At 56.1% G+C, this 13,256-nt stretch overlaps 1 protein-coding gene across 1 annotated transcript; it reads right to left on the reverse strand.

The window, feature by feature from the left end:
* Nucleotides 1-1,572: 1,572 nt before the first annotated feature.
* On the reverse strand, nucleotides 1,573-10,509 carry NPTX2 (neuronal pentraxin 2). Its single transcript, XM_024576810.4, has 5 exons — nucleotides 9,918-10,509; nucleotides 8,200-8,416; nucleotides 5,688-5,932; nucleotides 3,800-3,979; nucleotides 1,573-2,951 (listed from the first exon to the last, which is right to left on the reverse strand). Exons 1-5 carry the CDS (start codon nucleotides 10,341-10,343, stop codon nucleotides 2,724-2,726), a joined length of 1,296 nt encoding a protein of 431 aa, XP_024432578.3. The 5' UTR covers nucleotides 10,344-10,509; the 3' UTR covers nucleotides 1,573-2,723.
* Between the last annotated feature and the right edge of the window lie 2,747 nt (nucleotides 10,510-13,256).

Genomic DNA, 13,256 nt, shown 5'->3' on the forward strand with positions numbered 1-13,256 from the left:
CACCAGGGCCGTGGGAGCACCCCGAGGGCAGCGGAGTCCTGGTTGGCCTTTGCCATCAGCACAAACCTGGTTCTAGGTCGCCTCCCGTTTAGTTGCATTTTATCACTTTTCAATTCATTCATCATTGATTTTCCAGCTAGTTTCCATGACAACCCTCAGCCAACCGGAATATTGCAACATCCAGAACATTCTCCACCCTACCCTTCTTGAAGGGCCCAGTTCACTGTCAAGGTATCTTCCAGCCTTGAGCAAAGGTGAGGAAACTGAGGTCCTGGGTCTCCTACAGGTGGATGCCCTCCGGGCATCGGGACCTCACCGCATTTCCCGGATGAGGCTACTTCCTGCTGTTATGTCAGGGAGGCCGAATCCGACAAGGGGACCAGCATGCAGCCAGCGTAGGGAGGGATGGCTTCTTCCATCCTCCCACGTCGGGTCAGTAGGGAGCACCGTGGCCCAGTGTGGGCCTGTGCTCTGGGGCCAGAGCTTCTCCAGTTGCAGCGAGGAAGTTACCTGGCCCAGCAGGGGTTCCAAAGCCCTGATGTAGAGGTGTGCTGCCGGAAGGGGTGGCACCAGGGAATCGAGCAAGGGAAGTTCAGCACTGGGCAAGGGGGTGAGATAAACAAATCCGCAGCATCTTCTGGGGGGGAGATCTGAGCCGCGGGGGGGTTTCCATCAAAACAGAGGTTCGAAGCAAACTGCTCTTCACCTGGTCTCGGCCCTTTGGATTCCAAAGGCCTCCAAGCAGGGAATCTGGCCTCATTTCATCTTCTGGCCTGAACACTAATGACAGTCAGTTCCTGCCTTGTCATAACACACATGATTGAAAACGGACTTCAGGAACCTCGGTGACCCGCTCATCTTGGTTTTAGAGGTTACAGGTTCCTCCGTGGCCTCGACATCAAGTACCCCAGCACACCGTGTCACCTGTACCCACAACTGGACTCTGATCCCTTAGAATAATAGACACTTAGACATTGCTACCTGGGAAGGAGACAACTAAGTTATATTCTGTAGCTACTGAGACAGAGGAAAGACACAAAAATGGGAAGTGTTTGCGGAGACAGAGAGACCACTGAGGCACGCACCTGGGCCAGGTGGACCCCCAGATGGCTGTGGGAAGAAGTGACCCTCTGAGCCAAACCAGAAGGCAGGGGTGGGTGGGAGTGGGCAGTGGGCGGGGCGGGGCCTTCAGCACCCAGACCGGCTCTGCCCTCCGCAGCTGTATGGCACAAATGTCACTAACTGTCCATGTATTCACCTGTGAGAGGGGCCGCAGGGGGTCACTAGGGGGATTAAGTGAGAGGTATGGAGGAGCACACACGGAGTGGGTGCCGAACAGGCATCAGGCCCGGGGCTGGGAGCCGAGGGTCATCCAGGTAAGCTGCACTCTTGGGGGAGAAGACGGGCTGGGTTGGGGACAGGGAGGCTGGGCTCCTGCGGGGCCACCACAGCCTGAGCCTGCAGCTGAGGAGAGATAGGCACCACAGGCTCCCGCAAGCATCCTTGTCTCTTACGGGCCCACCAGCCATCTTTGCAGCCTGCCCCCAACCCCAGACACAAAGAAAACAGACGCCAAGGCTTCTTCCAGCGCTCTTTAATCAAAGTGCCGTCACCAGAAGGGTCCCGGTTAGCACACAATGTCGGATGGGCATGTTGACTTGTCCTACAAATGGAACTGCCACAAGTTTGCACCTCAAACGTGTAAGAAAAATAAAATATATAATATTTAGCTTTATAAATTCCCCCACTTAATCACTTTATCTTTAAACGAATTACTGCTAACTCCGTCCGATAAACTCAGCAGCCTGGAGTCACTAAGCAAGTGTCAGGCTGATGACCCCCACTTCCGGAACCAGTTCTGGGGGAAACACTTGAGACAGTCAGATGCTCACAGGAACCAACGTGAATTAAAACTAGCAAATCCCTCGCAGGGAGGTGAGGCATCAGACATGGGAGCCTGCTAACGGCTGTTCTCTGCTGTTGGGAAAAAGAAATTCCCCAAACCAGATGGAAAGGCGGTAAAAGCTGCAATGGAACTTTTGGCACCAGTGGAGAAAAGAGGCCTTTCGAAGCCATACTCAGTGACAAAGCATTGGTCAGACGGAGAGGCGACAGAGGGGAAGGGACAGCCGCCACGGAGCTCCATTCTGAGTCCCCCACTCCCAGCCCCCTCTTTGGGGCCACAGTCGCCCCCTTCACCTCAGAGAAGGCAGGGCACCGTCTGTGCGGCCTGCCCTCCTCGTGCTTACAAGTTCCTCGGAGGAAAGAACGGTGGGGGTGGGATTGGGGCAGCGGCCGCGTTGCTACGTGCTCCGTGGACAGCAGGAAGTACTCAGCGCACAAGGGACACGGCCACTCCCGAGGGATGGCTGCACAGCCTGTAGAGGGGACGGACAGAAGGCGCACACGAGACACCAAGGATCCGAGGGGCAGGCAGGCTGGGGTGCACTAGCATTTACAGGGGTTCCGAACAGGGCCTGAAGGTCTATAATAGCCCCAGCAGGAGGTCAGATAGTGGGACCCCTGCGGCTCAGGGCTTCTCCCCAGGGATTCTGGCCCAACCCCCCAAACAACCAAATCTCGGTGGGGAACAAATAAGCCAGTCACATAGGCTGCCACAGAGCCTCGGTCTTTGGGGGGCCCCAGCCTTTCCACAGGGGTGCGTACACAGTTCAGCTAAGGGGGTAAGCAGAGCCCCGCCTCCCGAGCAGAGGGCAGGGCAGCTACAAGTCAAGGAGGCGCTCCTCACAGGTCTCCACGGGCCACTTCGAGGCCCCTCCGAACACGTCAACATTGTTGTCCACCCACGGGATGATGTTGCCCGGCATGTTGGTGGAGCAGTTGGCGATGTTGACAATTTCTTGGGCACGAAGGACGCGGTCCCATATGTTGAACTGGCTGAGCTCCCCCACAAACGCCTGCGTAGCGTCAAACCTGCCCCCGATGGTGTCCTGGGGAGGGTACAGCACCGTGTCAGCGCAGGCTCAGAAGCTAATCCTCTTGGAGAAGATGCCAGCTTGGAGAGAGAGGGGGCGGGGCGGGGGGAACTGGGGCGTTTTCCTGACTCCCCCAGCGATGTCTTTACTGCAACCACCCAGTTTACAGAGGGGAAACTTAGGCGAGCCCAGAGAGACACATGCCCAAAGTCCCAAAGCTGGGACTAGACCTGGGTCTCCAGGCTTCCAGATCCTCCCAGGGGACAGGTGACAGGGAAGTGGGGAGGGCATGGGCCAAGGAAGAGCCCAGACTCAGCCCCCCAAACACCCGGAGTCTGCTCCCTCACTGTCTATCAGCAAACCTCCAACAGGCTCAAGATGTTAACTCTCACCTGCCCGAGAGCAGACAGCCAGCTGCGATTTGCCCTCTAGAGGGCTGCCCTGGGGCCTTGCTCTTTCCTCCCACCTCCCCCATGGGCTAAGCACCCCACAGGCATTCCCTAAGCACCCCCAAGCCCTGCACTCACAGCTCCTGGAAGAGGCCATACCAGCCCCCAGCATCCTGAGTCAACACTGCTTGGCAGCGAGGACCCTGGGTGGGAATGCTACCCGTCACCCCAGGGACACCCCTGGGTACCTGTGTTGCACTCCAACCCAGAAACCGTCTGAACCCCCACACTGGCCTGGTCCCTGCCCTCAGCCCCTCAGGCACCAGACAGTGTGAGCAGAGCTGGCAGGGACCTTGCCCATCCAGGGCGGCAGTCGTGCCACCATGGTCACCTCTGACAGGCAGACAGCTGGGCGGGACGAGGGGGCTGCCTGTGTGGCCCATGCACTCCCATCCTTTGGGCCCCTGTACCCACCTGTTCCTGCCCAAGGATCAGCACGCCCCCCGGCTTGATGGGGTGCCAGGGGGCCAAGTTCTCCCCGGTGCCGAGCTTCTCCCCATCCTGGAAGGCCTCCCACATGCCGTCCCGTGTTGTCCAGGTGACACAGATGTGGTGCCACTTGCCATCACTGACAAACAGGGGGAGCTGGGCAACCTGCGAGTGGCAACAGGCAGGTGAGGTCCCCTGTGGGTTTCCCAGGAGTCTGACCTGGGGGGACAGAAGGACCTGGGCCCACTGCTGCTCTCAGCACATGGGGTCCCTCCTGGTCTCCCCTTCTTTGCTCCATGGGTGACATGCCTGGCCCATCCCCCTCAGAGAGACCCCCAGGCTGGAGATGCCATGTGCCATCAGACACTCAAGAGAAAGAGGCAGTCCGGGCACAAGCCCCCAACCCAGCACTCGGTGGCCCTGGCTTGGCTGAGGGTCCCGGATACTGTCCTGAAAAAGCAGATGTGACAGGCAGCCCCCCACGCTGTCCCTGAACACCCCCTGCTGGAGAGCCCAAAGGGCAGTCAGGGCCCCACTGGGCAAACTTCCCCAGACAACAGTCACTCAGACCAGGCACCCACACCCCGCAGGCAAGGCCCCAGCGTCCATCGCGGCCCTTGGGGACTGTGCGGGCGTCCTGCCATGCAGAGGACCGGGGGCCTACAGTCACATGGGTGTGTGCGAGTCACACAGAGCTGGGGGAGGGTGTTTCCGACCCCCATCTGTCTACCAGCCTCCTGTGGGTGCTCCACCGACCAGCTCGACTGCACACCAGCCTGTTGTTACCGCTGGTGTCCTAGCAACCCCACGCGCCAACTCCCAGGAATTGGCTGTTTACAAGACGTCTAATCGCCTAATCGGAGAGAAAACAAGGTTCTTGGCCCTCAGGGCAGTGTCCAAGGGTGTTATTTAGAAGCATTAGCCCCAGCTCAGGGGCTCAGGGATGTGGTCACTGCCGGAAGGAGCCCGGCAGGCAGATTTCGCAGCGTTTCCCACTTAAGCAAACTCTACCCAGGGCGGTTCAGTAAAGACAGAGTGAGGGGCCATGGCGCAGAGGGCTCCCGGGCTTGGCAGCCGTTCAAACGCTTGGCCCCGGCAAGGAGGTCGTGGGAGCGCAGTTTTGGCTATGTGGAGTCCGACTTCAGAAGGGAAGTCTGAGTGGGGCTGCTGGGGGTCCTGCACATGCCCAGGCCCTTTCTCCTGGGGGGACTGCACTCCTGGAAACCAGCCAGTCCATTGAAAGGGTGCATTTACTCTGTGAAAGGCAGGGCTGCAGGGGTGGGGGCAGATCAGCGGTTGCCTTCGCTGGGGCAGGAGGAGGAGCTGACTATGAAGGGAAGTGAGGAAATATGGGAGGTGATGGAACTCTATATCCTAATTGTAGTGATGAATACACCACTGCCTGCGTTTGTCAAAACCGGTCAAACCACACAGTAAAAAGTGTAAATCTTACTATTTTACTGTATGTGAATTATATGTCAATAACCAGCCCCCTCCAAAATGACACACTCATGAGAGGTATCACACCGACACACACACACACACCCCCCTCTAATAAGTACAGCCCTGGGAAGCAGCCCTCATGGGCTGACCTAAGGGCCAATGACAATACAGGCTGGCGTGCAGACATCCCAGCTCATCCTGTTCCTTCCATGACCCCTGGCCTGGATTCACAGCTTGGGTCTCCATGAGCTGCAGCTGCCTGCCCCCCGGTCCCTTCCCCCGGCCCAGCCCGCTGTCCAGAGCAGGACTGAGTCAGCAGAGTCATCCCCACCATGAGGAGGACAGCCCGCAGCCTGCTGTCGGATTCCCTGCGAATTCCCGACCTTTGTTGCTACTGTGATGGGGCAGGTGGCATCCACGTCGGCCTCACCTTGTCATTGATGAGCAGCTCGATGGGGTTGTTGCCCCACTCTATCAGCACTATCTCGTTGGCCTGCCCGGGCACCGCATACGAGAACGGGGTGCCGATGCCGGGAGAGGCACTGGACCGCAGCCACAGGCAGATGGTGAAGGCATACAGTTCAGGCAGCGTCTTCTTGATCTTGCTGTACAGGTAGTTTGTGCGGAGTGGGAGGGACACTTTGAATGCATCGGGTGACTTGAACGCACTGTTGCCTGGGGGGGAAGAAGAGAGGCCAGCAATACGTTAGTCTACCGCCACCAGCAAGGCCCAGCGCCACAGTTCACCTGGATACCCCCACCCCCAGGTGGGTCCTTCCATCACTGGAGCACGGCAGGGGAATCCACTGTCCAAAGTGCTGAAGCTCCAACAGCAAACGAGAGCAACCTCATTTTTCAAAGCTCAGAGAAGCAGGTAGAGAAAAGCTGGACTTAGTTTTCTGGTTGAGTTAAGCCAGAAAACCCTTCCTCAGCCAAGTCTTGTTATGTCCTTGAAATCCTGGGCCCTTCAGATCCTACAGCAAGGGTGGGCGGGGTCAGGAACCCTCCGGATGGACAGGAAGGCAGGATATATCACAGGGTCCCAGCACTCAACAGACACTTGTCAAGCAGTAAGCCCGTGCCACCTCTCACAGGAAGAATCTCTGCCCGGCAATGGGGTCAGGTGACTGTAAGCTGGCAATAAAACTGAACCCAGAAGTGGCCTTTGGGCTAAACCCCTGACATGAGCTCATGGCTTGGCTCATAACTTGCTCTTTCCTCTCCAAGAGAAGGTGGCATTTATGGACCATTCCCTGCAGTTTGGGACCAGTGGGAGGCAGAGGAATGCAAAAGTGTCCCCACCCCCCTGAGGGGAACAACCTGGTCAGAACCTCGATCCTTCCGGACCCACCTGGGACTGGCGAGAACCCTCCTGGCTGTTCCCGTGCTAATAGTGCTCCCAAAGGCTTTGCAAACGATCGGCACTCTTAAATGGGTCTAAGTGATGGTCGCTACAGTTTACACGTAAGCTCAAAATTAATAACAAAAATAAACACATAGAAGGCATGGCCCTGTCTCCAGTTATCAGATTCAAAAATTCGCAGGGTTACCACCTGATTCCATGAGCTGTCATGGCACAAGCTTCCCTCTAAGGTGGGGACCAGATGCTGCCAATGAAGGAGCCTACATGTCCTCATTCAACAATATGTATCAGGCACCACGAGCAGCCAAATGGTCTCCATTGCCATCAAAGACAGGCAGGTTCTCAGGACCCAGAACTGAACCGCCTGGGTCACTCGTAGACTAAATCAGCCCCTTCGTCACTCCATCTGCAGAACAAAGCCAACATACACCAGCCCTTCTCTGCCATGGCCCCCAAACTCATTTGCTGTCATAGTAAAGAATTCACGAGGAAGCTCTTTGGTGCCATGGTTCACACCTATCCAAGGAAGGCCTTCTGCAAAGGAAAGCATCAGGGCCCAGTGTCACCCTCCCGACCTCTTGGGAACGGGCAGCATAGCAAGAAAGACTGGCATCCGGGCTCCACGTGTCCTATTTACTCCTCTCCGCTGATTGTACAGTCTCACAGGACCCGTCCTGACCTCCCACGGCAGGGCTCCATCAACACACAGGCTGCAGAGCTGCTGAGAGAGGGCTGGGAAAATCTGGTCACCAGAAGGAGCCAAGGGCGGGGCCCAGCCAGGATAGAAGGCCCCCCACGTTGGGCTGAAGCAAAACTCAGAGAACCAGAAAGCCCCCACTCCTGACTTTACAGGTGTGCAGCTGAGGCACAGAGGCTTGGAGAAGGGAGGTGACTTACCCCAGGGCACTCAGCTAATGAATGACAGAGCAGGGAGCAGCCGCTAGTATTCAATCAGCAGATGCTCATGTTCTTCCCAAAGATGCAATTATCTAATAAAGAGAAATAGCTCCTATCCTCGCAGGTGTGTGGGCTTGTTGATTTCACAAGGCTCAGGCTGGTGATACCGTTAGCTTGGTAACAACGGATAGGCTTGATTAGCACTGCAAGAGTCCAGGGCTACAGGAGGGGGTCCAGACCCCCATAAGCTGGGGCCCTGTTTATATCAAACAGCTCGGAGGTTCAGAAGAAACTTAGTTTAAACCAGTTAAGGCATTAAAAGGCTTGACCAAGAAATCAGAGGCTGCAGGTGGCAGACAAGGCTAAGCAGCCCTGCTGCTTGAATGGTAAGGAATCAGGTGGTTTTCTGCACCTGTCAGGTAGGTTCAGAGATGACTGGGCAGCAGCCTCAGAGCCCAGCCCAGCAAACATGGGAACACAGTCAGCAGGCAGGGTTCTGGGAGGAGCCATTCCCTCCCCAAAGGTGGCCTGTCTGTAAATGGGCAAGAGAGCTCTAGAGCCTGCCCCTGTCTGCCTGCTTTCCCTTGTTCTGAGCCCAGCTTCCCCTAGATCCAAGACAAGAGGTGTGGGGTCCGGAAGGACATCAGCCAGAGGGCGACAGAGAAACAAGCGAAGCTCTCACCTCTCTCCAGCTCGGTCACCCGCTGCAGCAGCGCGTTCAGGGCGCTCTCGGTCTTCTGCCGGTGAGCCGAGGTCTCGTTGTGGAGCTGGGACTTCTCATCCTCTAGCTCTGCGACCTTGCGCAGCAGCTGCCTCTCCAGCTCCCCCAGCCGCCGCTGGAGCACCTCTCGAAAGTCGCCAGGCAACGCGGCATTCGACACGTTCACTCGGAGCTGGTGCTTTGGGTCGGGGCAGACACCGGGGAGAAGTATTAAGGCCAGTTAAAAATTGTGAAATGCAGCTCTAACGGCCTCGCCACAAAGGGAGAAGCTTCCACATCGGGAAGCTTCGTTAAATCAATCGTGCCGGTGGCACAAGGGGGAGCATTTCACTGATGCTTTGTGTGTGGGGCGGGGGGTGGGGGGGGGTGGAAAGGATTTCAAAGTCAGACAATTACTTCGCTGCTGTACTTGAAACTTATGAATCTCATCTCCCCCTCTCAGAAATCAGTTTTGTTCCTCTAACTAAAAAGCCAAAATTTTAACCAACATCTATCACTCTCAGGTAAAGACAAAAACTGATGCTTTATTTTTTTTTTAAGAGTTAGTCAAATGGTACTCAAAGCCGATGCACTTTCATCTAGAAATGAAAATAGCCCCCAGGTCCCAGTGTGGTACAAAGGTGGCTGGCAGCGATGTCGCTGGAAAACGAGAGATCTAAAGCATGACTATTCTGGAGTCCAGGAATCTTTGCTTTTAATGCTGTTTCTAAATCCTTCCAGCCTATTTCTTTTTACTCCTCTGTCTCCCTGCTGGCTGAAGAGGCAGCCTACCGCTGCCCAGCCATGTGTCCTTGGTAAAGTATTTATCCCTCTGAGTGGTCCAAATCGTAAAAGGCAGTTACCTGCATCTGCCTCCCAGGATTGTTGCAAGGGCTGAACATATTTAGCGTTCCAAAAATACTAGCTGTTATAAATCTTAATGCATCAAAGGATATTCAGATGCTAGAAATACTGTATTTAACCATCATGCCACAGGAAATCCTTAAATAGTTTTGCAATAATTACCACCTTAATGGAAACCTAGCTTTGCTAATAAGTATCTTGGTACACATGTTTAACAGAAACGTCCACAGTTCTTAAACAGCGTGGAACATAAAGATGGAAATTAAATGAAGATTTCTCTCTAAGAGTTCTAAACTGTGTACACCTTCCAAGAGAGGACGGAATACGGTCCTTTCCCCCCGAAGCAACAGGGCACCTTAGGACCGCGCAGTTCGCGAGCAGACGTCTTTCAAGTTAACCAGGCTTCCTCCAAGGCGAGTCCTAGTGGCCGGTGACCCTCGCGCCCACGCTCCCGCCCCGCCGAGACCCCCCAGGCCTCTACCCACTGTGGACCACTCACACCTGATGTATAAACGGAAACGCGGGACGCCAGGGGCCGCTGACCTCCTGTGGCAGCCTCAGGTCACGCGGCACAGCTCCCGGGAGATTTGCAAGAAGAGAGCAGGCCGTTCTGGTTCGGCTAGCGCGGACCTCGTTAAGTGAATGGCCGCCCAGTGGGCAGGGGGACAAAAGGGGTGCGGGCGGGGGACGTTACGGGGTGCGGGGTGCATTACACGCAATTAAGTCCCGAGCAGGATCGAGAACTCCCCGCTCTCGACCCCAAATCCAGCTCGTTCCCGCACAGCCTCGCGGGCAGGACCACGCACCCCACCTCCAGGACCCCCGCGCCCCGCTACCTCGAGGCTCTCCAGACGGTCCTTGAGGGTCTGCAGTGATCGGCTGAGCTGCTCCACGACATGGCCCGGGTCCCGGGGCAGGTCGCCCATGGTGTCCTTGCCCGCCGCGCCCCGGCCCGGTGCCTTGCCGCCCGCCAGCCCCTCGCAGCGCGCCAGCTTGCCAGTGAGCTCGCGGATGGCCTCGCGCTGCGCGCCCAGAGTCTCCTTCTGCTGCACGACGGTCTCGCGTAGCTGCAGCACCGCTGCCCGCAGCTCCTCCTCGGGGCTCAGAGCGCCGCCCTGCATGGGCATCGCCGGCAGCGGGCAGCCGGCACGCACCGCCTCCGGGGGCAGCGCCGTGCACACGAAGCGGCTGCCAGGCGCCGGGACGTCCTGAGCCCCGGCGGCCACGGCGAGCGCCACTCCGGCAGCCAGCAGCGCCAGCATCCCGCCGTCGCCGCGCTCACTCCAGCATCTGCAGGTGGGCGAGCGGGCGCCGTCGGGGCGCGCGGCTGCGGCGCCTCCTCTGCGGGCTGCGTCCGGAAGCTGCGCTCGAGGGCAGCGCGACCCGGAGCCCACGGAACAACCGGCCGTGGCGCAGCCGCACACTCCGCCCCGCGCGGCGCTCTGGCCGGGCCGGCCCGCGCGCCCTTTCTTAAGCTGGTGGGGGGAGGAGTGTGGGGGAGCGGCGCCGCGCGCTCTGATTGGTCCGGCCGGGCGCGCGTCACGCCGGAGGCGGGGCAGGGGCTTCTTCCCACCGCGCGCCCGCCCCGCGCCGGGGTGCGAGCGCCGGCCCCGGCGCCCCCTCCCCACCCCGGGTAAAGTAAATGCCCGCGGTGCCCTCGGGAGCTGTGGCCGGCGTGTCTAGGCGCCGCTCGGACGCACTCGAGGACGCGGACATCTCGGGCCGAGGAGAGGCTGAGAGCCCCCTGGTGCCCCAAAGCTGCGGGCGAGGCTGCTGAGCTTCCGGTGCGGTGGGAGGTGTCGCTTAGCGTCGCCGCAGCCCCGGGGCTCGGGGTGGGAGTGACCCCTACTTCCCCAGTGAGGAAAGTGAGGGGGAACCCCGGGAGGGTCCGGAACCCAGGACTGCCGTCGCGAGCCGCCCCCGGCCGGCGTGGGCCGGCTGCCACCTCGCCCTAAAGGCGGGAAGCTGACGCTCGAGGTTTCTTTTCCCGAACACCCTCGGCGTCTGCCTCCCTGTCCCCGCCTGGGAAAGAGCCTCCGGTCCGCGGGGACCGGAAACAGGCTCCGGATACCGGCTGCAAGGACGGGATGCAGGCGCACGTGGCGTCGAACAAGAGGCATGGAGTGGGGGGCAGGGTCCCAAGGCCACTGGCAGAGCTCTGCCATGTGTGTCCAGCGACAGCCCACCCGGTGACGACCTTACGCAGTGAGACCTGGGCTCGATGGGGTCCATTCCACCGCGCTCGTCGTGATCGCACCACAGAGCAAAACAGTGCCCCACCCGTGTACGTGGGGTGCCCACACGTCCAGTTTCTCAGTCTGAGGCTGCTGTCCTCAGGTTCTTGGAGAGAACAGAAATGGACAGAAACCCCAAAAGGCAGGAGCAAGCCTTTCAAAATCCTGTCTGGTTTACAAACAAGTGCATAGAGATTTGAATGCATAGCTGCAGACTGAGCTGGTTTACTGCACATTCCAAATGGAAATCCTTATTTTCTTTTCTCTATGCTTTTAAGAAATCCAGTTGCAAGGTCATTAATCACATTATCCATTATACCAAAAGCAAATGGATTTGTCGCCTGGGCACAGAAGCTGAGGTTGATTCTGGAAACAAATTGTATCAAAATAAATGAAATTATTATGATAATATAAAGTAGGCTGCAGTGATTAATCTTCAGAAACCAAATTTTGACCTGCTTTGCACTTCAAACAATAGCTTCTGTTATGTAAATAGTGGGATTGTCAAGGACAATGTTGCTAAATTACAAGAAAAGTTCTATTCATGGATACAAATTACAGACAGGAAGTCTGGTCTACATAACACCCAAGGCAGAGGACAATCGACCTGGGGACGGTTCAGGTAAGAGCATTCATTAGTAGAAAAAGTATGGGATGGGGGATGGGCACTGGGCTAATGTCTCTGTTGGTCTGCATCCCCAGCAGGTGTGAGTTTCACGTTGTAAACATGACCTTGAATAGACTCAGTCCTCCTACATCTTACTTCAGCTCCTTGAAAACTCCAGAAGTCCAAATGAGCTCACACATACACAGACTGCAATAATGAAGGTAATGAAGTTGCAAAGCAGTTTATAAAATTTACATTTTAGACGATTCCAGAAGGCATTAAATCCAGGGATGTTCGGAATTATCCAGAGAAGGATTTCACTTTCAGCTTTCACTCTTAGATTTAACTTTTTTCTTTTTTTACTCACAGCCCTAGGTGGACCTTCACTGCATTTGACAATAGAGTAGGAGAACCTACATTGTTCCATATATCCTCTCCTGGCACAGACCGGTACACTCATATTTGCAACTACTTGAAATAGAGGCTGTCTCCTTTCATAATTAAATAAAATCAAGTGTTTCCAGACTTCTAATTTCCTCCTGAGCAAAGAAAGCAGTGTACAAGAAGACATAAAAATAACAAAGCACATGTCCCAAAATAATTACTCTTGAATTCGTCGAAAGAGATTCAAATGTGAGATTCGAATGTGAGAAGTGATCAAGGACACAGCTAAAGCCCAGAAGGAAAGACGGAGGCATTTAAGATGTTATTTTCTTTAAAAGCAGTATAATTAGAGGGCTTAGTTAACAGTGTACATGCTATTTAGGGTTTTATTTTGTCTTCCTGATGGAAAGTAGGCTGGCTTAGGAACAAGGGGACCAAGTCCTATAGCTCTCTCCAAAGATCCTTCGGGCTGTGCTCAAGAGCTGGGAGTTTGAGCAAGAATTACTGTTCAGTGTGATGAAGGTTCCAGAATCTTGTGCTTTCTGTGTCTTTTATGAACTACCTGTACCAAGGGTGAGGCAGGGTGTTTGTGTACACAGCAGGTCGACTTCCACATCCGAAGATGCTGTGACTGTGGCTGAAACCTGCTCTCCACAACAGGAAAGCTCACCCTTGATTTACTCACATCAAGGCAACCTTGTCCCCCCCAGGGATCCTGCAGAGCTGACTCACGTTCCCGACGAGGATGTTGATAGGAGCGGCAGAGAGCACGGCCCGCAGATTTCCTCTACTTGAAGTCCTGCAGCAGTGAATCAGCTCCACCTAATCTCTTAGTGTAGCTGATGCAGCAGCGTAGTAACCACCCACTCATTCACTTTGTCTCCTGGCTCCCGGGTCAGCTGAGAGCCCCGTGTGGACGTAAACCATGTGCTGGGAATCCTGATGAGCTC

Source organism: Desmodus rotundus, chromosome 6, assembly GCF_022682495.2.
Source record: "Desmodus rotundus isolate HL8 chromosome 6, HLdesRot8A.1, whole genome shotgun sequence".
In the NCBI taxonomy this organism is placed as follows: domain Eukaryota; kingdom Metazoa; phylum Chordata; class Mammalia; order Chiroptera; family Phyllostomidae; genus Desmodus; species Desmodus rotundus.

Excerpts from the sequence above, each read along its gene's own strand:
- NPTX2 (XM_024576810.4), bottom strand. The coding sequence starts at position 10,343 with ATGCTGGCGCTGCTGGCTGCCGGAGTGGCGCTCGCCGTGGCCGCCGGG. Across the intron at positions 5,933-8,199 it reads GGTGACCGAGCTGGAGAGAG|GCAACAGTGCGTTCAAGTCA; the intron begins GTGAGAGCTTCG and ends CTTCCCCCCCAG. Across the intron at positions 3,980-5,687 it reads AGCTGCTCATCAATGACAAG|GTTGCCCAGCTCCCCCTGTT; the intron begins GTGAGGCCGACG and ends TGCCACTCGCAG.